Here is a 27,504-nt window from a genome sequence, read left to right as displayed (position 1 = left end):
GTTCTTACAGAACCCAGCAATGTTCTGCCTCCACTTTGGAAGTTGCAGTTATAGGAACATGGGTCTAATGCCACATACCCACCAGTCATAGCAACAGGAGGTCTTCCTCAGACAACTTTGATGGTAGTAGATGTTAACCAGGGAAGCTACAACAAGAAAGGAAGCATATGAAGATGTCACACTGGGAATGTAAGCCTTCCCTTTGGAAACTAGCAGACATAATTGCAGAATACTTAGATGCTGAGATCGTGTAAACATATGCAGGGGTCACTGTAATTCAGGCTCTAATATAAGAGCTCTAGTTTTGTATAAATAGACTAGTGAGAACTTCTTCCAACCTCCTTATATTACAAATTGAAAATATGTGATACAAACTATTTAGGTGTCTTGACCAAGATTACTCAGGGAAAGTGATTTATGCATCAATATTTTGAGCTATATCGTAAGTTATAATAATATAGACTGGAAAAGTAAAAATTTGCTTGGGCTAAGAAAAGAAATGTCTTCCTTACCATTCATCAATCCAGAATCAGAACTTCAAATAAAGCCAGGTACAAATTTATCAGAAAACTATTTCTCACAAATACACATTGCTGCTGTAAAATACTATAATAGCCCACTTCGTGGAGTGACTACTTATTTCTTACTAAGAAATCTTCTCTAAAGTTACAAACAATCAAAATATCTATTTTAAATTATTTCAGTAAGAATAAAACATCCCACTCTTGTCTGAAGAGGTTAAGTCTTGTGACACAGAGAAGCAGCCTTGATTTATACTCCATGTGCAGACCTTCACTTAATGGGCTTCTGGACATAACATTTGACATTTTAATTTTGTTTCCAAGAAATAGAACCACATGTCCATTTCACAGTCTGGAACCAATGTTGACCCCTTTACACACAACCTTATTTTGCTTTGAGCCCATCAAAACACCACTTTATTTACATTACACCTAAACTCTACTCTTTTGCAAAGTCCTGTAACAACTCCCTTTTCCTTTTTTTTTGGTGAAATACCCCAATTCCTTTGATGTGCAGTTCTGTATGGTTTAATGAGTCTGTAAACCTGACTTAGTTGGTCTATAGGTTTGTCCCTCATGGTCTTAGGCTGATTAGGCTAGGAAAAAAATAATATCATATATATATATATTTAAAATAATTATTATTACTTTTATTTATTTTTAAAATGTATCTTTATTGTTGAAAGTATTACAGATGTCACCTTTTTTCCCCCATTGACCTCCTCCACCCGAATGCCCCCACCCCCACCTTCCCTTGGAGGACTGGCTGGAGGGCATTTGGAGATTAGAGTATTCTTTCAGTCACTGCATTCAACTGTCCTCCTTCCACCATCTAGTCAACACCAACCCAACTGAGGGCCCCACTGAAAGTGGGGGACGTGGAGGTGGAGGCAGACCTGGTAGAAAGGGGGACTAGCTGGTAGACAGATAATGTATGACACAAGGGTGCCCTGAGACGGGGTGAAAGTATTTTAAATGTCTGTTTAAGCACCCTTAATTATGTGCATTATATTCTATTACATAAGCAGAAGTAACAAACTAATATAATTACAAACCAAAGGATGTTTATAGTGTAAAAGTTTCCATGCTACAAATATAGAAAGTTCTTGAGACCAAAGAGGACTAAAACACTCTTTAAAATGAAAAAATGACACAGAGTTGGTTTTTTTCACTTTACTAAGACTTAAGGCTGTACCTCTTCTAATACAACAGTGATCAAAAAGAGGGCTTTTATTTCTCCTTGGTAATACGACCAAGCAAGTAATATGACAATGACCGCTGCATCACTTGAGAGATATTGAAAAAGTTGAAATATTTATGAAGCTCCAAAACCTCATTCTTGACCTATGACTTTGTTTTCTGTTTCACAGAGAAGCAGGAAAAGAAAATCAGAAGAGAAAGTGCACAAGCTCCCATCACCACATCTTCCCACCTTCCTGCAACTGCACCAATATACTGTTACCACTGATGACCTCTCTGCATCTGACAAGGCCTATTCTCTCTGCTCTAACCCTAGATCCCATCTGTTTGTGTCCACACAAGGACATTACTCCAGGAATTCTCTTTCTTCTTCCTGGTAGTCAGCATCCAAGACAGTCCACAAGGATTCTCAGCTCCTGGTATCCATGCCATTATGTAATCTCTTCTTACACTGAATCAGGGATGAATTGTGTGACCAATAGAATATTGCAGAAGTGATGGTGTGTGACCTCAGATGGTACATCATAAAAGATAATAACACTTCCACCTTTTTGGATTTCTCTTGTTGGGGAAAGCCACACCATGTCTTGAGAATACTCAAGTAGTTCCCTCGTGAGGCCCTTATGAAGAGGAACTGAGGTCTCCTACCAGCAGCTACAGCCAACTCACCAGCCATGTGAGTAAGTCACCTAGGCTCAGCCACATCCTCCCTTCAGGTGATTGGAGCCTCAGCCAACTTTCTGTGAGACTCTGAGAACCCCTACCCCAGTCGCTCCCAAATTCTTGACACACAGAAACTGTGAGAGAATAAACGTTTAGTGTTCTTGAAGCCACTACAGTCCTGTCGGGCGTGGCTCAGCGGTTGAGTGTCGACATGGGATCCAGGTGATCAGGGTTCAATTCCTGTTCAGGGCACATGCCCGGGTTGTGGGCTCGATCAATGACTCTCTCATCATTGATGTTTCTATCTCTCTCTCTCTCCCTCCCTCTCCTTTCCTCTCTCTGAAATCAGTAAAGATATATTAAAAAATTTAATCATGTTGAAGCCACTAGATCTTGGGATCATTTGTTACACAGCAATAGATAACTAATACATTTTGTGTGATCAAAATACTTCAGTTGCCTCCCATTTTCCTCAGAGGAAAAGTCAAAGTCCTCTTGTTAGCTCACAAGCCCCCTTACATCATGTTCATTAGCTATCACTTCTATAGCTTCATCTTCTACCAACCTCCCTTTCACCACACCAGTTCCAGCTATAGTGACCTCTGCCATTCCTCAACTCTGCCTCAGGGCCTCTGTGTTTACCATTCCTTCTCCCTTCCCCCACCTCTTTCAGGCCTTCATGCATATGTCTCCCTCTTGGTGAGGCCTTCCCTGATTACCCTTCCAAAAATGCAGCTTCCCTACCTAAAACCACCCCCACACACATTCTTTTTATTGTTTCACTGTATTAGCTAGTACTTCCAGTATGTTTTTGAAAAGCAGTGGTGAGAGGGGCCATCTTTGTCATGTTCCTGATCTTAGTTTCTTGCCATTAGATAGGACGTTAGATGTAGATTTTTTGTAGATGTTCTTTATCAAGTTGAGGAAGTTCCCCTCTATTCTAGTTTGATGAACATATTTTTTATTATGAATGGATGTTGTGTTTTGTCAAATGCTTTTTCTGCATCTATTGATATGACTGTGTGGTTTTTCTTTTTTAGCCTGTTGATGTTGTGGATTGAATAACTGTTTTTTCAGTGTTGAACCAATCTTGCATACCAGAGATAAATCTCACTTGGTTAATGTGTACAATTCTTTTTATATATAGTTGGTTTCTATTTGCTGATATTTTATTGAGGATTTCAGCATGAATGTTCATGAGAAGATATTGGTCTGCATCTTTTTTCCTGTAATATCTTTATCTGGTTTTAATATTAGGGTTATGCTGGCCTCATATAATGAGTTAGAAAGTGTTTCTATTTCCATTTGGGGGGAACGATTACAGATAAGTTCTTCCTTAAATATTTGGTAGAATTCACCAGTGAATTTATCTGGGCCTGCTGCTTTCTGTTTTAGAAGCTATTAATTATTGACTCAATTTTTTTGATATAGGACTTTTCATATTGTCTATTTCTCATTGGGTGAGTTTTGGCTCACTATTTCTTTCAAGGGATTGGTCCATTTTACCTAGGTTATAATATGTGTGGGCATAGAGTTGTTTGTAACATTCTTTTATTATTCTTCTAATATCCATGGTGTCAGTAGCTCTTTGATTCTAATAACAATATTTGTGTTATGCTTTTTATTTTCTTAGATTGACTAGAGGTTAGTCAATTTTATTGATTTTTTCAGATAAGCAGCTTTTTGCTTCATTAATTTTCTCTATTGATTTTCTGTTTTTAATTTCCTTGATTTCTACCTTAACTTTTGTTATTTTGTTCTTCTACTTACTTTGGATTTAATTTGCTTTTCTGTTTCTAGTTTCTTATATGGAAACTTAGGTTACTGATTTTAGAGCTTTCTTTTCTAATATATGGATAGGATGCTATAAATTTTCTTAAGCACTGATTTCACTGTGTCTCATAAATTTGATTAAGTAGTATTTTCACTTTGAAATATATTTTGTTTTAAGAACTTCTCTTTGATCCATGAGTTATTTAGTGGTGTGTTTTTAAAATTTCCAATATTTTGGAATTTTTCAGCTATCTTTGTGTTATTTCTAGTTTAATTTCTTTATAGTTTGAGAGCATACTTTGCATAATGTCTATTTTTTTTAATTTTTAAAGATGTGTTTTATAGCCCAGAATGTAGTCTATCTTGGCTAATGTTCTATGCGAGCTTGGGGAGAATGTTTAGTCACCTGTGGTTGGATGAAATATTATATAACTGCCAATTAGATCCAGATGATGATGGTGCTAGTCAGTTTAGCTAGATCCCTACTGATTTTCTGTCTGCTGGATCTGCCAATTACTAACAGAAGAGTACCGAAGACTCCAGCTATGATCGTGGATTTGTGTCTCTTTCTCCTTGCAGTTTTATCTGTTTTCCCTCATGTATTTTGACACTCTGTGTGAGTCTTATAATGTCTTCTTGGAGAGTTGACATCTTTATCATTACGTAACGCCCCTCTTCATGCTGAGGATTTCCTGTTCTGAGACTGAGAAAGAGTCAGCTTTCCCAGAAATTAAAATAGCTATTCCAGCTTTCTTTTGATTAGTATTAGCATGGCCTAGCTTTCTTCATCCCTTTCAGTTGTCTTTAAATTAAAGTACATTTCTTGAAAACAACACATAGTTGGGTTCTATATTTTTTTCACTCTGTCCGTCTTTTTCTTTTAATCAGTGTCTTTAGACCATTCACATTTAAAGTGATTATTGAGGGAGTTGGATTAATACCTACCACATACTGATTTCTATTTGTTACCCTTGTTCTTTGTTCCCTTTTTGGTGCTTTTCTTTTTCTGCTTTCTCGGGTTTCAGTTAATATCTTATATAATTATATTTTCCCTCTTCTCTTAGCATATCAATCATAATTCTTTTAAATTATATATTTTTAGAAATTACCCTAGCGTTTGCAGAATCCATTTAAACCCACTTTCAATAACACAATACCTTTCACAGTTAGATCAGGTAATTTATAATAGACTATTCCCAATTCGTTCCTCCTGTCCTTTATAACATTGCTGTCACTCATTTCACTATCCGTAAGCTACAATCACCTAATACACTGCCGCTAATTATTTTAAAGTTATCTATTAGATCAATTAAGAATAAAAAAATTGTTTTACCTTCATTTATTCCTTTCTAGTGTTCTTCTTCCCTTCAAGTTAATTCAAAGTCTGACCATTTTCCTTCTCTGTGAAGGACTTTTAACATTTCTTCCAAGGTAGATCTCCTGGTGAATAATTTCTTCAGTTTTGTTTGCCTAAGAAGTCTTTATTTCCCTTCCCTTTAGAATAATAATCACACTGGATGCAGAATTCTAACTTGGCGGATTTTCTTTCAATACTTTAAGTATTTCTCTCCATTCTCTCTTGCTTACATGGTTCCCAAAGAGAAGCCTGATATAATTCCTTCTTTCTGCTGTTCTACAGGTAAGGTGTCTTTTTTTCCTTTGGCTTATTTCATTATTTTTTTCTTTGTTTGATTTTCTGAAATTTGAATATGATGGGCCTTCATGTAGATTTTTTCTATCCTGTTTGGTGTTCTCTGAGCTTCCTGTAACTGTGGTTTGGTATGTCATTAATTTTCTAAAATTGTCAGCCATTCTTACTTCAAATATTTCTTCTCCTTTCTCTTTTCTTTTCCCTTGATATTCCCATTACCTATATGTTACACTTTTTGTATTTTTTCCCTAATTCTTGAATATTCTATTTCTTTTATTTTAAATTCTGTTTTCTCCTAACATTTAAATTTAGAAAGTTTTTATTGACATATCTTCAAGCTCACTGATTATTTCTCAGCTGTGAAAAGGATTTTTCATTTCTGGGGCAGTGTTTCTTATGTTCTAGTATTTTCTTTTGATTCTTAGAGTTTTCAGCTCTCTGCTAATATTACACATCTGTTCTTACATGTTATCCACTTTTTTCCAATAGAGCTCTTAGCAAGTTAATTATAGATATTTTAAATTCCCAGTTTAATAATTCGAGTCACTACCATATCTGAGTCTTGTTCTGATGTTTACTTTATCTTTTCAGACTGCATTTTCTTCTTGCCTTTTATTGCATCTTGTAATTTTTTTGTTAAAAGCCAGACATGATATATTAGATAATAGGAACTAAGATAAATAGACCTCTACTGTGAGGTTTCGTGGTTATCTGGCAAGGAGTTTGGCTGTGTCTAATATTTGCTCTAGCTGTAGGCATCACAGGCTTCAGTTTCTTTTCATGTCTTTTTCTTAGAAACTCCTTAAATAGTGTGTCTTGCAGATCTCTGAGTTGTAATCTGGAGCACCTTTACTATGGTCATAAAGTATTGTGGAAGTTTATGATTAAATCTCCATTTTTAATGAGCTAGAATTAGTGGGCTGTGATATTCAGAAGAATTTCTTAACCATGCCAGATAGAAAGGCAAGACATTGTCTAATTGCTCTTCCTCTAGGTCAAATAACACTTTCATAAAGTCGTTTCCCTTGAAGGCTAGCCTTTGTTTCAGAGAACTGAAGGCACTGAATGTATTTCAAAATGATTGCTCTTCCCCTGCCCTAGCCAGAAGCAAGAGGCCATTTTTCTCTGATCTTCACTGGGAGAACCTCAAGTGGCTCCTGAAGGTAAGACCCATTAAAATGTGGATGCTCCCCTAGGACTGGGTCCTTCTCCCCCTCGTTTCCAATGCTTAATTTAGCCCACATTCAGACTCCAGCAATTCACCAATTACTGTTCAAGTGCCCTCCACCCATTACTGGCTCCAGGGGCTTCTGCACCTAGTAATCTGTGATTCTCTGCATTGACCTATCTATTCAGAGTTCAGGGCAGTGATGTGTCCTGTGACCTTAATTCTCTGGTAGAAGTAATAAGAATTGTTGATTTTCAGTTTGTTTAATTTTTTTCTTATTGTGATGACAGAAGTGACAGCTTTCAAGATCTTCAGATGTTAGATCAGAACCCAGAAGTCCTCATAATATTTTATATACATTATATCTTTTGAATGCATAAAAGGGTGAGGTCTTATTATTGACATTTTACATATAAGAAAACTGAGGTGAAATTAACTTTGATCTTCTAGTGCCTGCTAAGTATCTTCCAGTTCAGACCTTTTTGTTTAGGCATTAATGCATATGAAAGAAAAATTTCAGTTTAAGTTGCGTGATGTGAAAAGTACTGGAATTCACAACAATGGGAGTCTCAGTTTCTCGATGTGAAGCTGAAGCAAGAATAAACTGTTACCAGGGAGACAATGAGGAGACCTAGGTTCTTGTCTTCTTGAGGGAAAGATTTTGATCAGGAGACAAAGTGTAGAAAAGCAAGCAAGCATTTTTTGGCCACAGCAAAAATATGCTTAGGATGGTGAAACAAGGAAGGTGCATAGTAGAAATAACAGGAGAGCCTAGACTGGGCCTCTTTGGTTCACGCAGTAGGAGAGAAAGAGAAAAGGGGGCCTTGGAGACAGGTTGGGGACCTTGGTGACAGGTTTAGGGGGTAAGCCCCAGATGAGCTGCCATTGCCCATTGCTCCTCTGGTTGCAAGTCTGGTGGGGTCCCCTTGGAGGGGAGAAGGGGGAAGGAGATGGTGCTGGAGTGCCCCCGGCGGTGGGGGGAAGGGGAGAACTCACTGAGACATTCATTGTCAGGGGTTTTAAAGGCTGGGCGTTTAAGGGTCTTAGGGGCAAATCAATAGAATATTCATCCGCTTTCTGCTGATGCACCAAAGTGAGGTTTATTCTCTTAACTTCATTTGTCCTTGGGTGTGGCTAGCAAATGGCACTAATTGGACTTTCTGTTATCTGTCTCCCAGAGTAGGGTGAGTTAAGCTGTCTACCCTCTGGCTGGGGAGGAGAAATGCAAACCGTTTACCCTTAAGTGTCCTTGGCTTAGGGAAAATAGGACTTACTAGGTGGCCACAAAACTGCTTTTAACAATATCTCAGTTTCCCCATTCTGCTTGTCTTGGAATTTTCCTAGCTTCATACTATACTATAACAAAACAACATGATCACTGAGGTCTCATAATCACAGAATGAAACAGTTGTATTTAGGTCCTATGCGTTTTTGGAAGAGAGGTTGTATATGTGTGTCTCTCTGAGTATGTATGTGTGGAAAGGGGAACTTCAATTTTTTTCTGAACTGCTTAATTAATCCCTTCCCTTAAATGAAAAACCTTAGCTTCTTTATTTCTTTAAAGGATATAGTACTATACCTTTTCATCTGCTTATCATACACTGTAGTTTATAAATGTGAATAATGTTTAAAGCAGGACTTCCTTCCAGGACACCTCATCTTTGGACAGTCCTTATGTTTTCTCCTTGTAGCTCCACAACCATTACTAACCACCAGATTGTCAGTTAAATGTCACTTCCTCAGAGATACCTTCTTTGAACTCTTGAACTAGGACAGAACCCAGCACTTCCCTTTTGTGAACTTATTTGCTCATATGTGTGTCTCTTGCTATTCTGGAACCTGCATGAAGGGTAGGACCCTGTGTAGGTCACTGCTGTACTCACAGAGCTAACAACCTAGAGCAGTGCTGTCCAACAGAACTCTGAGTGGTGCTACTGAGCACTTGAAAAGTGTCCAGGACAAGCGAACTACTGAATTTTTAATTCTAATATAAATGTAAATAGCCATATGGAGTCTGTGGCTACATATCAGGTAGTGAGAAACTAGAACAATGTTTCTTAAAGTCTAAACCAAGATATCAGGAATCTGCATTTTTAACCCATTCCCCCTCAATTATATTGATTCTTACTATCAATATAATTTGACAACTATTGATCTAGAATGTGATTCTCACAGAGGAGGTTTTGAAAGAAAATGATTCTTGAGCCACACCCCTTGAGATTTTTTTTTTTTTAATCCTCACTAGAGGATATTTTTCCCATTGCCCTTCAGTGGAAGGTGGGGGGAGAGACATTGACTGGTTGCCTCCTGCACCCGCTCTGACTGGGGCCAAGCGTCGAGCCTGTAACAGAGGTACGTGACCTTGGCCGGAACCAAACCTGGTACCCTTCAGTCCACGGGCTGATGCTCTAACCACTGAGCCCAAACTGCTAGGGCACAAACACCTAGAGACTCTAATTCAGTTGGTCCGGTGTGCGGTCCAGATATCAATATTTTAAAAACAAACAAATAAATAAAACAAAAAACCTCCCCAGCGACTGTAATGTGCAGTCAAGCTTGGGAAGCCTAGAATATATTCTACTGTGGCACTCAGTAATTATTAGATAAATATATGGGTAAATGGCCTGGTGCATTTATAAAAAGGATTGGTGATTACAAGTGAAGTCTTATGATGTCACAAGAGACGTCAGTGACATTAGTGGATCGGGTGAATTTCTTGATACTCAGTGTAAAAAAAAATTCAGCTTCGGATAATCTTTCACAACTGTGTGAAATTCCTCGGCCTTTGGTTTTATCCATAAATAGTCCAAAGAATACCTAGTTCTGTGATGTTGACAGAGAGTGACAAGCTCAGCGTTTCCTGAAAAATCACCTCCCCAAATACACAAAAGCCTTTCTGATTTGCTGGTACATTGACAAAGGGCTTGAGGAGTCCTCATCAGAGTCACCTGAGTCACCTGACCACGCCCTCCTGCACAGAGGCTGAAGGAAGGTGCTCTCCAGCCTGCTGCTCTCGGGCAAGCCTTAGGGTCGCCTTTGACAGAGCCCTCCCTCCTCCAGCCAGGTGCCTAGGTGATTGTCCCCCCAGCAAGCAAAGGCTGGCCAGGCCTCCTGGACGAGCCTAGGGAGCAAGGCCTCGGGGTCCTGAATGCACGAGCTCCTGCTTTCCTCTCACCGGTGCAAAGGGGATTGTCCCGGGAGGACGCAGAGGCCGGCGAGGTGCCTGGGCACAGGAGGAACAAGGCCCAGCTGGTGCCGCCCCGGCAGAGCTGTGCAGGCGGATCCCCTGGGTGCTGAGCGGGTGGGAGGCTCAGCCGCTGGCCTGCGCCAGTGAGTACAGCCGCACAAAGGAAACCCAAGGACCTTTGCAAGGGAGTGTCTGCTGCTATTTCCAAATGTGCTCGTGATTACAAAGATAAATCTAAGCTCAGAATAAGTATATTCGAGCACTGCTGATTTTAGCCAAGACACCCGCAGAGGTTACCCAGAGATTAGAGGAAATTAACATGAAATTAAAACGGAAAGGTTAGTTGAAGTGCAGCAAGCAGTATTGATCAGAACATAGCAAACACCAACAAAAAAAGAAGTTTAAATTGCTAGGAGAAACTTAGAGGGGAAGTATTTATTAATAAATGAGACAAAACTACTAGAACAAAAATGAATGAATTATAGCTTAATAAAATACCAGTGGACATTTAAAAGTAAACATTAAAAAACTATTTTAATCTAAAGTATATTAAATTAAAGTTTATTTAAAAGTAATTTGAGATTTGTTAATTCAATGGGTTTGCACTAAAAAGAACTGAGTGATGTGCTGGGTAAAGTGATACTGCTTTTCTTTTGCACAAAAATTTCATTGATTTAGAAAGAGGTAGGCTCTTCCTTAAAGAGAGTATTGCCACCCACACTGAAATTACATTACATGGCTTCTGAGATGTACCAGAGCTGCATGCAATAAACTTCATTTATCTGCAGGAAACAACTTTGACTGAAGTAACATTGATTAATGTTCATTCAGCAGTCAAAATGCAGTTCTTGCACTCTGCTTAGCATTTCAAATGACTCTTTCAATGGGGTGAGATCTAGGAGGTTTGGGGCTGTCAATATTCTTTAGTAGAGCCACCTTTTTACTAAAATGATTTGCCTCTTTTGAAGGTTTGACGTTCTACCAATGTGCTTACAAAGGTTTTGTTTCACTTTGCTTATTTTAATTAAAATGGGAAAAAAATTATTTCTCAGCTAACACCTAATCATGTAGTATTTTTAGTCCCATGATATTCCTCCCAGGCACCTCCTATCCCTGTGATCTATTCCAACTGTTTTATCTTAGCAAAATTACACCTACCTGCTTGAACCTTGAGCAGGGCTAAACCATTGCTTGGCTAAGACTTTCTTTTTACCAAACATTAAAACTATTATTTTTATTGGAATAGTATTACTGTGTATGTGTTTAAATCTTCCTCAGCTTCATCCCCATGGAAGATGCTGTCATATCGGCTGTGTTTTGTTGTTGTTTTGTTTTTTAAGAAAGCACACACAATATCAAATAGATATTGTTCTTATTAAAATTAATTCAGCAATTTTGAAGTTATCCTTGCTTTCAGTTAAATTACTCATAATAATGCCAAAGAACATATATGTAGGTAGTTGTATATTTAATATTCTCTACAAGAACATGTAAGGAACAACATCTGGATAAGTGAAACACCTTTAAAGTGAATGTGCATCATTGTAAAATAACAAGGAAAAGTGATTCCAGATATAGTTATTCAATACATATCCACAAGAAGTTATCACTATAATATTAAATTTGGAGGGAAAAATAAAAGAGTGGATTATTCTCAATACCATTTCAAACAGCTTACATGGTGAAGTGAACCAAAAGGTCAGTGTACAAAATGTAAATTCAAGATGGTATTATGGGAAGATTCTGATTTCTCCCCTGTGATAAAATGACACTTTTGTGTGTGTTTTTCTCATTTGGCTTATTCAACTAAAAAGGTGAATTATGTTTAGTAGCCTTTTCCAAATGTTATCTTATGAAAAATGCCTGATTTCTTGGCTATTTGTGGTGTTGGGTCCAGAACTTGTTAATAAGCTTAGCAATGTTGTTCAATAGAACTTTCTGCCATGAGGGACAGTCCTAGTTCCATACCTGCCCTGTCCTGTATAGTGGCCACTGACTATATGTGTCTATTGAGCACAGGATACGTGGTTAGCAAGTCTGAGGAACTGATTTTTTTCTTTTACTGAATTTTAACTCATTTAAATGAAATTTAATTATCCAGATGTGGCTAGTGGCTACCAGATTACATAGAGAGCTGAATAGCTGCCTCGCATTTCCTGGGCTGGCTGGTAGTATTGTGCAACACACCACTGCTGAACTTGTACTTTCAGATATTCCTGAAAAGATTCTTCAAGACTCTAAGTCTTGAAGAGATTTAGGATATTCTTGAAGAGATCTTTAGGAGATTCTGTTATTTGTTCAGTTTTTTAAAAAGTCATAAAGATATAGGGTTTTCTGAACTATTTAAATTAATACACACTGTGAGGGTACTGTTAATGAAAAAAAGTGCATTTATTTCTGGGGGATCCTGAGTATGCAGCAGCAATTCAACTTAAATATGCCTAGAAGCTCATGTTGGAAATATAACCAAGGCTTTTGCTTGTTAAGGCACTGATAGTTCTTTTTTAAAAAACTATATTTTTATTGATTTCAGAGAGAGAAAGGAAGGACAGAGAGAGAAACATCAATGAGAGAGAGTCATTGATCGGCTGCCTCCTGCTCGCCCCTGCTGGGGACTGAGTCTGCAACCGGTACATGTGCCCTGACCGGGAATTGAACTGAGATCTGTAGGCTGATGCTCAACCGCTGAGACATGCTCACCTGGGGGGGGGCACTGGCAGTTCTCAAAGTCTTCACACATGCTCTCTCATTTGATTAGCACAACAACCAGTTGAGGTAAACAGCCCTAGTCCACAAATTTTTTATTATACCCATCTACCTACACAGGAGAATTTTTTTTTTTTTTAAATACATCTTTATTGATTTCAGAGAGGAAAGGAGAGAGAGAGAGACAGTGACAGAAACATCAATGATGAGAGAGTCATTGATCGAGCCCGCAACCCAGGCATGTGCCCTGACCGGGAATCGAACCCCGATCTCCTGGATCCTAGGTCGATGCTCAACCCCTGAGCCATGCCCAGCCGGGCAGGAGAATTTTTTTATGTCATATAATAAAACTGTATCTAGATCTTAGAAGTGAGCTTTCAAGCTTTAAAGATAAAGTGTGTTTTTTTAAATTATAGACTAGAGATCAAAAATTTTTTTTATAAAAAATGAATAAATGAACATAGATTATGAACATAATACCTAATTTCATAATGTCCTAACTCTTTATCTGGAAAAAGGAATCTTAGCATTCTTTTGAAAAACTCAATTAATATCATGTATTGATCACAATTTGTTCACAGAGTTACAACTTTTTCATTGTTTCATTTTTATATCTTTTATTTCAGAAGCTCTTGAAAATTGCATCAAGTCTAAAGTGAACCAGCTCACTCTCAGGCAGAACTGGAACCATGAGCAACAATGGAACAGACCTAACCCTTGGTTTCATCTCATCCTCTCTAGCCATCCTTTTGTTTGGCTCAAACTATGTACCACTTAAAAAATATGATACTGGTGATGGTAATTATATTTCCTTCATTGTTAACCTTAAATTATTTTCAAATACAAAGTTCCCCATTTGGGTCTTTTGAAAAGATGGCTACAAAAGTAAATTTTCTTGAATCTGGTGTCAAATTAATAGAGCTTAAGAGAACTCTTTTGATAATGCAAGCCAGTTTATCTGAGAGTCAGTCGGTATAACACAACCTTAAGATTGTATTTAATGGTAAAGTTAGGATGGATACTTTCAGGAAAGCTTTTTAGCCATATCTGTTATATTTACAAAAGAAGGAAGTTAGTCCATTATACTAATAACACTTGTTTTGAAAACACAAATTTCCAAAACAATTGATAGAGAACAATTTGAGCATAACACGAATTTTGTGTTTGCTTACGTGCAGATCTGACTGACAAAACATTGGGTGAATACAGAAAACTGAATCCAGATGGATAGAGATGCACAGTAATACACAAAATGCACTCACCCTCCCCCCGCCAACCATCCACCCGTTCCTGCAGCACCACAGCCACGCCATCTGGCGTTAGAACACTTCATCCACCAACTTCCCACTAACTTACGAGCTGCAACACCTTCAATGCCCACTTCTATAAGCAAACTTCAGATCTTTTTCAAGTTAAAAGGCCCTATTTATTGTAGCATTTGTGAATATCTTAACCACTTAACCAGTGTAAAACTGTACTGTCATATTTATTAGGTTTCTGTCTTTTTTTCTAACCTCTTGTTGATGTTTTTGTGTTGGACCCTAGCCCCAGTTTTCCCATTAGCTCTGTGGTTTTTATTGCATGATTTTGCATAGTGCAGTGATTTTTAGGACTGTAACTATAGTTCACACTACAGTAGAACTGACTGTAATGTGAATTTTAGGGAAGACACAATAGTTGTTTTTATCTACCTGCCCTTTATATTAAAGCCAGGAGAAGGAATTGGAGATGTTATGGTGAACGCATGTTAAGAAGCAGATGTGTTATCTCCCCAATTCCTTATGTCTTGATACAACTTAGACCATAAAATTACAAATCGTTTTCCTCCAGAGCCTTTCTTTTCCTTGGGAGTTAAGACAGGAATGGAAACTACTAAAAGAGGAACAAAATGCAGACTAAGGGGTAGAGGACCTAGCTTTTAGGTGTTTCCCAACTGTGTGATCCTGGGCAAGTCCCATCAGCTCTTTTGTTCTCAGTTTCTCACTTATAAAATGAAGAACTTGTAAAATGATGTTCCCTTTCATCTTTATGATCCTGCTTTTTTTTTTTTGTCTTAGAGGTTAACAGCTATTTTTTTCTTTCCTCTACAGAAATAGGCAAAAATCTTCCAAAGTTAGAGTCAGAAGTGCTACACTGAATTATCACTGCCTTAGTATTTCTTCCAATGTTGACTTTTTCTTTATCCGTTTAATCCCTCCACCCTTGATGGTGCAGAAGCCTCAGAAAGGTACAGATTTACCTCATATCACTATGTGATGTTCAGATAACTGGCAAATGGCAACCAGAGCATAGAAAGGAGAGTAGCCCTGACCTAGAAGGCTAATTCTTGGGTTTGTGATGTCTGGCTCATCATAGGCATTGAACTCTAACTGTACAAGGTCTACCTGTGACCATAAATGACTTTATTTTAATCCCAAAGGTGACATAAATGATCCCCAAAGGTTTAAATCACTGCTGTGCTGTTGTGAAGTTCTTAATGCCGTGTTTTTGGTGATGGACAGCACTAGGTCTGGCATCTGAATAAAAACAGAGATTCAACTCTTGCCAGTACTCTTTGGTAGAAAATATTTTATTTGTCTAATAGATGCAAAAAGGTGTTATGCAGAAATGCACAGCTTAGTAAGCTTTAGAGTCAAACCACCTAGGTTTAAATTCTAGTTCTACAAACTTCTAGCTGTTTGTACAAGTTGCTTCATTTCAGATTAATTTTCTCTGTCTTCGAACTAAGGTTAATTATTATGGACAGTAATTGTAAGCATTATATTAAATGTGCAAAGTTCCTGGCATATAGGCGTTCAGTAAATTGTGGCCATTCCTATAATAATACCTCATTGATATTCCTAAGCATTAATTTACTCAAATCAGTTTGAACCACTGACACCAATTTCTTTTATTTCCAGGAATGTTCCTCCAGTGGGTACTTTGCACTGCCATATGGTTGGTTGCCTTGGTGGCCAATCTGATATTACATTGCCCTAAGTTTTGGCCTTTTGCAATGGTTGGGGGTTGCATTTGGGCAACAGGTAAAGTATGATATAATTTATCATTTAATACTTTAATCAATTTATACTATGCTCAGGATAACTGGTTCATAATAGAAGGAAATAGCACAAATAGTAAGTCTGACTAATTCTTAGTCATAGATACTAGAAATTGACAATAAAGTTTCTTTCATTCAGATTCTCTATAAATATTTTTGGTGTACTTCATGAATCCTCTTAATGATTTCTTTCTTAGTCCCTGAAAGAAAATTATAGCAAAAATATTACAATTGTTCTCTATCTGTTCAAGCATAACTCACATATGAATTTAAGTGCTCTGGCCTTTCTGTGTCTAGCATGTTTACCAGAAAATATTTATTAAATAGTAGTCTCTACCAGTATCATTTTTAGGACTTGTATTTTAAATTGGACGAGCACAGATACATTATCGTTTCAAAAGCACTGGCAGAAGAAAATAAATAGAAGCAAACAAAAGCTTCCCTCTGTTGCCTTATCAATACCTGAAATTCTATAACTAGAATTTATGCCTTCACTTGGCCAATCAACAATGTATAAGTACAGCCCTGGAGAGCTTTCTTCTTTTTAGCAAGGAGAATTTCAAGTATCAAGGGTCTTTAGAGGTAATTTTATTAAAAGTAAATAAATTTTAAAATGTTAAAAATTTATTGGGTGCTCAGTTTGAATATCTGCATAATAAGTGATTTGATGAAGTTCATGAGTTGGAAGACAAAAGAGTTAACTTTTAAATTTCCTCTAGAATTTAAATTATTATCTCTCACACCTTAGTGTGATTATGTTTATCAGGTATAATTGGGGCAGGGGAACAGAGAAAACATCCATTCATCCTGCAGATCTTTTTTCTTTTTTTTTTTTTTTTTTTAATATATCTTTATTGATTTCAGAGAGAGGAAAGGAGGGGGAGAGAGAGAGGTAGAAACATCAGTGATGAGAGAATCATTGATTGGCTGCCTAGCCTGCAACCCGGGCATGTGCCCTGACTGGGAATCGAACCCCAATCTCCTGGATCCTAGGTCAATGCTCAACCACTGAGCCACGCCTGGCCGGGCCATCCTGCAAATCTTGATATCCACCCCATAGTATTTATATTCACCCAGCTGGGAGTCCATAGGGGAAGGGTCTAACTTTAGATGTGTTGAAGATGTGGATGCTATAGGTCATAGTAACTGATTTGATGTGGATAGTAGGCAAAACGGAAGAGTCTGTGATGACGTGGGGATTTTATTGTTGGTGATTAAGAGGGTGGTGGTATCAGTGACAAGAATGAGGATAATAGGGAAAAAACATGTTTGAAAGAGAAAATAATGAGTTCAACTTGGTACCACTTGAGTTTGAAGTCCCTGAAGTTTCCACAGTGGGGAACATCTGGTTGGAGATCTCTTATTGACAGTTTGAAGCATAAAACCGGGCACAAGATCGAAGCTAGATCTATATGGCTGGGAGTATGTCTCCCTAGTTGATAGCTAAAATCACAAAATTAGCCAAGTACCCAAAGTAGAATATGGCAAGAGAAGGAATGTGTTTTAGGGAAAATATTTAGTAGGTACCTAAATCTGGAGAGAAAGAGCTAAAGAGAAGAACAGGAGGAAATCAGGAAATGAGGGCATCTTGAAAATCAAGAGAGGAAAGCTATTAAGAAAAGATTGCTAGTCTGAAGCCAGACTGCTGAAGGGCTAAGAACTATTAAAAAACATCATGGTGTTGGCCCTGTGTGACCCTCAAGAGGACAAAGCAATGAATGCAGGAATACAGAACATAAGTCAGTGAGGATGGGAGAGCAAAGTCTGGGGTCATAGTAGGCCAAAGACTTCTACCAGTTGTTGGCTTTAGTTCAAGTCTAAGAGGATGGTCACTACTAAGTTAATTGATGATGGTTACTGCAAAAAGTCAGGGAACAGGGACCTGCGTTAAGGTTGAAGAGTATTGGTGCAGTTACGCAGAGTTACTCTGCATTTTTTTGTATGATTTTTCTCTAAGCATAGTTCTTTTAGCAATCATAATCATGAGTATAATGCCAAAAATATGGTTATTTTATTTTAAAAATGAGGAATTGTGCTATACTAAATTTGTCCAAATCCCATAAGTTTTTATTGAAGTTAAAATAAAAGTTAATCAATTTATAAATGTATTTTTTGCATTGAAAATAATACCTTTCTTCTGTATGTTACATCTACAGGGAATATTGCTGTTGTTCCAATTATGAAAACCATTGGTTTAGGTCTTGGACTCTTAATCTGGGGATCATTTAATACGTTAACTGGTTGGGCAAGCTCAAGGTAACACAAAGCTATTTCAAGTAAGATTCTCTGAGCTCATAATATATGTAAGGCTACAGCTAAGGATTGGTCTACCTGAGAGGAATAGCATACGGTTCTTATCCTTTTAGAAATTACTGCTAAAATACATGCATAAAATATGCTGCCTTTAATTATTATTTACCCTAAGTTCTAAAGAAGTTATCTAGATATTTGATCAAGATATTGTAAAGAATTATCTCTAGGGGAAAAAATGTAGGGAGAGAGAAATGGAATTGATATTTATCTTCCCTTTCTATTGTGTGACAGTTTGTTGGGCATGTTGTATGCACCATTCATTCTTAGCTAATTTTTACAAATATATGAGGGAAGCACTATCTTATAAGAGAGCTGATACACAAAGAGGTTGAGTAACTTGCTGAAGGTCACAGAGCTAATAAGCCAGATTCAAGCCCACATCTTCCCATTGTAAAGCATATATTCTTCCCTCTAGAGTCTGGTCCAGGGACAGCAAACCAGGGTCCAGCTTCCCAGACGTTTTTGTAAAGAAAGTGTTACTGGAACACAGCCAAACTGGTCCATTTAAGTGTTGTCTGTGGCTGCCATTAGGCTACAATGACAGAGTTGAGTAGTCGCAAGACATCGTCTGGCCCACAAAGCCTGAAATATTTACTCTCTGCTCCTTTCAAGAAGAGTTTGCCAGCACCAGTTCTAGGGCTAGGCTACCCCATATAGTTGCCACATGTGGCCATTTATATTTAAATTTACAACAGTACTGTGGTTACCAAAGGGAAGGGGTTAGGAGGTAGTAAAGGGTAAAGAGAGTTAAATATATGGTGACAGAAGAAGATTTGACTTTGGGTGGTAAACACGATGCAATATACAGATGATGCGTCACAGATGCCACCCCCAAAATTTAAAAAATAAGTAAAAAAATAAAAAGCCAAAAAATATACATTTAAATTAATTCAAATTTGGTCAAATTAAACATTCAGTTCCTCAGCTGTACTAGCCACATTGCAAGTGCTCAACGGCCATACCGGCCTAGAAAGCACGCTGTGGTGCACCGCGGCTGTGGAGCAGCCCCAAGCACAGACAGTCCCAGCGGCCTGCACTGCCCTGCTCTGGGTCAGCACTGAGATTAACGTTCAAGCAGAGCTTGGGAAAATGAATAAAAGGGAGGCTATTACTCTTACCTTGCTTTCTGATTTTGTCATCCCACTTAAGCACTGCAGTTTCAACAATAACAAACTAACCTCCGAAGCCTTCTCTCCTGTCCTTTCCCCGTTGCCCACCCTGCTTTTCACATGTACGATTTTCCCTTTTTCTCCTTGCCTCTTTTTCTCTCGCCCCTGGTCGTTTCACAGTGATGGCTGGTAACGGTCACCACAGTGTCAAGGCGTGAAACTAAAAGGAGTTTAAGGTGATGGCGAGGAGTGGGAGTCTGTAACCAAGCGTTATTTACGAGTCCATGTCAAATACTATACAAGATTGCAGCCAACCAATTAGCGTTCAGTTACCCACTTCGCCTATGTTTTGTCTTCCTTCTGCCTTAGTCTTAGTAAGAAAGGGACACTCACAGGTCCTTTTACGTATACTAACGCACTTAATCTTCCCGAGAAACCTATAAGGTAGGTATAATTATCCCCGTTTAAATTGGGAAACTGAGGCACGGCGAAGATCACTTACCCTGGCCACCGTAAGTGAGGAACCTGTGGTTTGAACCCGGGACACTGGCCCTGAGCCCCTGCCCTCAGCGCGGTCATGAACACATTTTCAACAGCAGCGGTTTCTGTGTCACCTTCTCACCTGCCAGGTTCGGCTGGTTTGGGATGGACGCAGAAGAAGTCGCCAAACCGCTGCTAAATTCCTTTGGAGCTGGACTCTCAGCAGTAAGGTACCCCGCTGTTTCTAATGACTCGGCTGCTCTTCTAAACATTTAGAGTATTTGTTAAAGATCCGGATGCGCTTCCATTGTTTTAAACCCACATTTCATAAATTGGCATGATCTTCCTCGCGTTCTTCATTTGCGCTGACAGACTTGGCTTGAGAAGACTGAGAGTGCCGAGAGCTCTGGGGCCAGGAGTCAAGCTTTAGCTCTCCAAAGACCCTGAGTTTCCGAGACCCTGGGAAACTCAGTTAGCTCCTTTTAAGCTCACTCTCATTTTCTATAATATTTAGAAAATTATAACACATGGATTAAAAATTAGAATTAAAGAGCATATTAAAGTGTTTTGCAAACTCAGAAATGCCATGGAAGCTAAATATGCTGGATTTCTGAGGCCCGAGAAATAGCCATTGATTCTCTTACTCACTTACTCTGTACCCCCCAGTTTCCACGTCCCTGTCACTTCACTCGACTCTTCTTAACCCAGTTAGATAACCAACTCTATCACCTATGCAAACACACACCCATTTAAATATTTTTAGATGTATCTGTGTTGTGTCTCTTTGCATACTCTGTATGAATGAGGGTGAAAATGACTTTGAACCTCTATATGGCAGTGTTCAGTCAATAAAACTCAAACAGAAATTAGGTCACCTTAAAGTCAGTCCCCTTTCCTCTCTCGGCTCCATCTATATTCCCTGTCAGTGCTTCACATAACGGATAGAGCTGCCTGGGAAGATTTTCGTACTTTTTTATTCTTCAGGGAAAGAAAACTGTATTTCCCCTCCTCCAGCAATGATAGCTCTTTGCCAGCCACACTCAGGAACAATCTCTTTGTCATTGAAATGTTGCTTTAGAGAGTGGTTCCAGGCCAATTGGAGAAGAAATAACATAGATTATTCTGAAATAGCGGATTCCTGACATTTTTTGGTTAGAGGCAATTTTATGTATTTTGTACAATTCATGCAGCATTCTAGCTTTGAATAGCTCTCTCAGAAACAATTTCTTTACACCCGAATGTTGTAAAGTTAGCATGCTTTAGTTTTCACCTAATGGTAACTTAAGGCCAATTTAGCCAGTCCATCAGGCATTGTTTTTCTCCATATTTATCTTTCTATAGAAAGTGTACATTCTCCAAAATTACAAATTATTCATGTTCTACCACCTCTACCTGTACGACCTTGGCCAAATCACTTATTTTCTCGAAGCTTTGGTTTCTTCCTCTGGGGATAGATTTAGGATAATAATTGCACCAGCCTCATAAGATATTTTGAGGATTAAATGAAATAAAATATGTTAGGTGCTTTATATAGTGCTAGACACATTGCTATTGCTCTATATGTTGGGTAATTTTTATCATAATAGTCCTTATTTTTATTAATAACTATGTCATGTTCATTTACTGTTTCCCTTTGGACATGTGTTGTCCAAGTCTACGGTAAGGTAATCAGTGCACCCAGGGACCCATGCAGCTTGGTTTGGAGCTTGATCTCTGGCAGGGAAATGCAATGATCCCTTTCTGTGGTGCATCCTGGCTCCCATCTATGCTTCTTTACTGAGAAGAATTTCTAGAACCTCTCATTTCATTGTTTTAACTCAGATAAATCAGTTTGTTCTGAAGGACATTTTTAAAATAAGCTTGGGGTTTCATGGTCAGTATAAGGAAACTTGGAATATGGCTACATTGGTTTAGGATGTTGCTTTTCTTTTTAAAATTGAAATTATTGCTCCTGTCTGTACAGTCCAGTTTTTAAAGGATTGGGTAGATTATTTCTAGCCTTGTATTTTCCCAATATGATACCTAAGGTAAGTATCAGTCAGTCTCTGCACCCAAAACCACTTTAGGCACTTTAAACAGCAGAGGATATAACACAGGGGGTTGTTTACAAGAGTGTTATAAGGCCCAGTGGAGTGAGGGGAGGAAGCGGTGCAGCCTGGAAGCCCCGGAGCCCACACTCTGGCCAGCACTGCTGAGCAGTTGCCTCTGCCCTGGGTGACAGCTGCTGCTGAAATTTCTGGAGCCATCACCAAAGCAAAATTGTGTCTCCTACCTTTTAATCTCATGCCTATGCCTCCCGTTGGCAAATCCTAGCCGCCAATATAGTTTGAGAAAATGTAGTTTTGAGTCTTCTAAGCATTATATTCAGGAGAGAATAGATAAGGGTGGAAGTGGAGCTAACATGAAGAAACAATGTCCAGGGCACTCTCTTAAACATGCCTTAATAAAGATCTATGAGTCGGAGTTCATAAAAAGGCAGATTTTCTTTTCAATTAAAAAAGAAATGCTCTGGATTATTCCAGGGTCTACTCTTTATTCTTTTCTCACTTAACTGTTCTTCTCAGGAGAATTGTGTTGTGAGGAAACCCAAATCTTTGTTTCTAGCAATTACTTTTATTCAGAGCCACAGTCCTTAACATCTAACTACAGACAAGGCTTCACGTCTCTACATAGATGCCTCCCAAGCTTCTCCTCCTCAGTCTGAAGTAAAATAATTCATGTCTGGGGACCCTGCTAATTCAGAAACATGGTCAGCACTCTACAAATACTAGACTGCTAGTTCCTTTCTCTTTGCTGTCAACATTTTCCAACCAGAATTACTTTTCTTATTTTACCCTTCCCTCCAAGCTGGTTCCTCTTCCCGCATTCCTTCTTTTCATAAAAGGTATTAGTCACAACCCTTCAAAATCAAAACCTTAGTCACCATTTTTATTTAATTTTATACACCACCTTATATCTAATGTTATAAAAAGTCTGATAAGAGAGTGCCTAGTGTATTCAGCTAAGTGAGAAACATAAGCCAGAGCAGATAGTTGTGAAAGATTGGGAATGGAGGAGATTTTGGAGCAGGGATGGTCAGAGAAAGAAGTCCATGTGGGGAATTGTGTTGAGATGGGTTGGGTGGAACACAATGCAGACAGCAATAAAAATTGAAAAGTTAAGTTTCCAATGGAAGGGATTATGGAGTCATTCAAGTTTTTAAAGCAAGTAGAAGAGTGAACTAAGGAAACTAAGAAATATTTAATTTTTATATGAAAGATAGCACATCATATGCACTGTTTAACACTTAGCTAGTTATACTATTTTAGCCACATATGTACTTTGAAAACTTATATTGTTGTAACTTTTGAACCATGCAAACATATTAAAAAGGAATGTCAAAAGTATATCAAAGTTGTGAGTTTTCTTACATTGATTTAATATTTTAACACAATTGCATGGTTCAAAAGTCAAGAGTAAGTGAGTCATTCTTTACAAAGATATTGGACATGAAGAGACAGTGCATTATGGAATGTTAAAGGGAGAAAAGTCATTAGGCTATGCACGTGCTTCTATCTCTTAAAATATACTCTAGAGATCTTTGCTTATCAAAGCATAAAAGGCATTCTCACTTCTTTTTCATGGCTGCATAGTATTCCAGCGTTGTCTGTGAAGGTCACCTTGTCTGAGTGTGATATACCTGTATTTTAGGTCCTGGAACAATATTCACACATTGTTTGCAGGTAGTTTTTATCGCGCGCTCTACTACCAGTCAACGTAAAACATATAAATACGTTTCCCGCATACAATGTGTTCATAAAGTCAGGAGTGGACACGTCTGTGGCTTTGGTAGATGACCCTAGAGTCTCCTCCATGGGAGTTGCATAGTTCTACACTCCCATCAGGAGTACCTGTTTCCAACTGAGATGTTATTAAAATTTGGGTAGGTTGTTTTGTTTTTTCCCCGGTATAATAGGTAAAAAAATATTATTTCAAGGTAGTTTTTATTTGCATTATTTTACCATGTAATTCTAGGCTTAAGCAGGAATGAAAAGAAAGAGCCATTGACCAAAACAAAAAAAATAGGAGAAAGATCTGATTTAGGGGGAAGGCCTTAGAGCTTAGCTTTTAACCTGTTGTAATTAAGGACAACGAGAGACGCCAAAGAGAATAACAGTTCTCAAGAAATGGCAGAACCACTGAAGATGCAGTTTGGAAGTAATCATCATGTCAGTAGAACTTCACTTAAACTGTGTTTTTTCTTAAAATTCAAGCAACTTGATATGAACCAGGATTCATGGTAAATACCACTAATATTTATTTTCTTTACAGTACTTTCATATTTTTGTTCATCAAAAGTGAATTACCAAATAACACGTGTTTTCTGGACACCACCCCATTAATGACAGACCACGTGAGTATAGTGTGGGAGACAACTTGATGTGAAACATAAAATTAAGATAAAAGGAAAATGCATAGATTTGGAACAAAGATGAGAAGGTGGTGTTTTATGTTTTGTTTTTTTCTAGTCAGGGTTTTCAAAAATATTTGTTACAACTAGGGCTATGTAGCAATCAGTATTTCCCAAGGAAAGCTTCTCAGCAAACACAGACGTCTGTTTATTTTTATTAACAGTAGATTCCTACTAGAAGAGGTATATACAAGCCTATATTTTAGAATGATTTAAGGATTTCTACAACAGGAGAGCCCTGAATATTGTAGAGAAATATGAAAGGTAATTTAAAAAGGGGGAGGAAGGAGGTTTTAAAGGAGGCCCAGGGAGGGCAAGGGGAATAGGTCAGAGGAAGCTAATGAAAATGTAGGTCAAGTCATACAAAAGTAGGATTTGGACTTTATTTGCATCCTGTTTCTCTTTTCTGTCATATCTTGTTCTGCTCAAAGGTGAAGACAGGAACTATGTTTTGACTTTGATGAACCTAAATTAATCTGGAATAGCAAATCTAGATTAAATAGGAACATTTAAAAGAGACCTGACACAGCAGTGCCAAGACTATTCATGCAAAAGTGATTTCAGGGTAAACCCCCATTGCCGTGAGCCCAGACTCTAGTCCTTCCTATTTCCAGAACCTCCTCTGCCGCAGAGGGCCCGTGTGGTGCTCTCCGGCCCCCCGAGTCTGGCGGTTCACACCCGCACGGAGCTATTGCCTTCCCGGGAGGTGCCGCCTCTACTTCAGAATCAATCCTTTCTTCTCCCTTCTTTCTTCTCCCGTCAAAACTCTTATCAGCTAAGGTGACTGAAACCTCAGTTAAATCGACGCTAAAGTTGAATAAACTTAGCTTACATGTAAGAGAAAAGTGATTTATTAATCCAGAAGCATCTCTTAATCAGGGAAATGTTTGGGGGTTGAGAGGAGGTGTCAGGTGTTCCTTGCCTACTTTAGGGATCCAGATATACCTCCTAACCAACCGCCCTTCAAAGAAAAGAACAGAAAATGAAATCACAGAAGTGCAACTTGGTAACACACAGATATACATGGTAGGCTAGATTTTTCTAGGCAAAATGGAAGGATACAAGTAAACCAAGTTTAAAGGTGCATAAACAGCGCGATTGGTTAGTATGCAACCATACAGCACGAGCTCTTCAGTTATTGCCAAAGGAAAATTTGATTTAGCAATGAACTCAAATCTAGTTTCTTATCTCTTATGAAAGCAGTAGGAGTATAACATCAAGAAACTCTAGCTAAGAGGCAAAGATCATTATATACAATAATAGAAATACTATGAATTTGCTCATAATTTTTCCTGATTTAGAATATTAGCCTAATCTTGAAACATGGCTGGAATTGTTTTATTAACTAATTTCAGTTAAAAAAAAAATTCTGAATAAAAATATGCCTATTGACCTAAGGCAGTCCATAGTAAAGGAGTCTTTGAGTTTTCCTTGGTTGTCATTTCTTTACAGATTATTAAAATATGTAAATGAAACACAAGCATTAATAACTTTTGTTAAATTTTTTTAATATGTCTTTATTGATTTCAGAGAGAGAGAAATAGAAACATCAATGATGAGTCATTGATCGGCTGCCTCCTGCACGCCCCCTACTGGGCATGGACCCCCCAACCCAGGCATGTGCCCTGATCGGGAATCGAACCTCAACCTCCTGGATTGTAGTTTGATGCTCAACTGCTGAGCCATCCTGGCCAGGCACTTTTGTTAATTTTGATAGGTGTATCAAAATAGCCATATGTTAAAACTGTAAAAAAATTTACACAGACAACTTACCAAGTACCGACTCACTGTGAATTAAAAGAGGGTCAGAATCAGAAGCATTTGAGTCTAGAGATATCCACAGAATAACACAGAATAACACTTCACATTTTAAAGTACATTTGAGAGAGAAGAGAAAAACACTGAAAATCTCTTTGTTGCCAACGTGATTATCAATTGAATGCTGTTTTTGTCTTGGTTGTGCCAATGTTTTCAATAGGTGACCAACAAAACTCAAGATCCCTGTCCTGGTTCCTCCTGGGTGGATAGGCTTTCTGCAGTGCAGTCCCGCATAGTGTAAGAAGAGGTTCTGTTCTTTTCTTTTGTATTTGGTAAAAGCAAAGATTACTGGAGCTAAGTGATACTCATCTGAGTTCAAGAAGAAAATGGCAACATGAGCTCTGACTTTTTTAGCTCCATGGTGGAGAGAGTTTCTTGTCTGCCACTGAATTTTTAGATGCAGAGGTCCTTTGTCTCAGTGATTCAAGGAAATCCTAAGCCACTGCGGTATCCCTGGCTAATCAGTAGCCGACAAAAGCAATCTCATTTTGCAAGACTTTTGCACCTAAAGTAAAAGAGGTGGTATAGGCCACAGAAGACAATGACCAGCGTGCTCTCAGAAATCCCAGTTGAATTAGGCAATACACTTCCTAGTGCTGCACTCCCCAGGATGTCCACCTTCCAAGAGAAATCTCTCCACTGTTGTGTTAGACAGCCTTATAATCCCAAGATGTTCTTTTTTTTTCTTTCTTTTTTTAATATTTCTTTATTGATTTCAGAGAGAGGAAAGGAGAGGGAGAGAGAGAGATAGAAACATCAATGATGAGAGAGTCATTGATCGGCTGCAGCCGCAACCCAGGCATGTGCCCTGACCGGGAATCGAACCCTGATCGCCTGGATCCTAGGTCAACGCTCAACCGCTGAGCCACGCCCGGCTGGGCCCAAGATATTCTTTGTCAGATACAGTATTTTGTTTTTATGTAGATACTACCCCCTCCCCCAAATGACTTCATAAAGACTGAAAGAATTAGGCTCAATAGAAGCCCCTATATTTTAGGGTTTTAGGGGCTGGCAAAGAATTGTGAAACTATATAATAGTATACAGCTTGCATTTTACAACTGATGGCTCTTTTGGACTTTATGCAATGACACCTTCTTTTGCCTCAAGAATATAAAGCATTTCTTCTGTGCGCATATACAATATCCTCACAATGGGAAAGAGGTAGTGCCTGGTGCATAATAAATGCTCGATAAACATTTGAATACATAGAACAAATGAAAGACTAGTAAACAAGCTTTTGAAGAAACAAATATGTTGCTCTTTGTGTTTCAGAATAAAACATCTCCCAAACAAAATGTTTTTGTGGGGTTTTTTCCACAAAGCATCTCTTTTGTTAAGGAAATATTTGTTCAGAAGAATATTTTTAGTTGCCTCACAATTAGCCAGACCTGGTTTATTAGCCTGGTCTGTGTTGGGGGCCCTCC

At 38.3% G+C, this 27,504-nt stretch overlaps 1 protein-coding gene across 2 annotated transcripts in view; it reads left to right on the top strand.

Moving 5' to 3' along the window:
* The window catches only part of TMEM144 (transmembrane protein 144), a 63,173-nt gene that overhangs the window by 23,732 nt on the left and 11,937 nt on the right, over nucleotides 1-27,504 (top strand). The window contains exons 3-9 of one of the 2 annotated variants that reach the window (XM_087816534.1): nucleotides 1,892-2,397; nucleotides 13,496-13,667; nucleotides 15,770-15,892; nucleotides 18,066-18,165; nucleotides 19,961-20,041; nucleotides 24,123-24,204; nucleotides 26,240-26,316. In XM_087816534.1, coding sequence (XP_087672660.1) covers nucleotides 13,559-13,667; nucleotides 15,770-15,892; nucleotides 18,066-18,165; nucleotides 19,961-20,041; nucleotides 24,123-24,204; nucleotides 26,240-26,316 — 572 coding nt within the window. In that variant the 5' untranslated portion in view covers nucleotides 1,892-2,397; nucleotides 13,496-13,558. Of the gene's footprint in view, nucleotides 1-1,891; nucleotides 2,398-13,427; nucleotides 13,668-15,769; nucleotides 15,893-18,065; nucleotides 18,166-19,960; nucleotides 20,042-24,122; nucleotides 24,205-26,239; nucleotides 26,317-27,504 lie in introns of those variants that run through there. The other variant, XM_087816535.1, reaches the window with a different exon arrangement.

The sequence above is a fragment of the Miniopterus natalensis genome, chromosome 4 (assembly GCF_054644295.1).
Source record: "Miniopterus natalensis isolate mMinNat1 chromosome 4, mMinNat1.hap1, whole genome shotgun sequence".
Lineage (NCBI taxonomy): Eukaryota > Metazoa > Chordata > Mammalia > Chiroptera > Miniopteridae > Miniopterus > Miniopterus natalensis.
The sequence above is the reverse complement of the archived record's forward strand: the minus strand, read 5'-3'. Positions and strand labels throughout refer to the sequence as shown.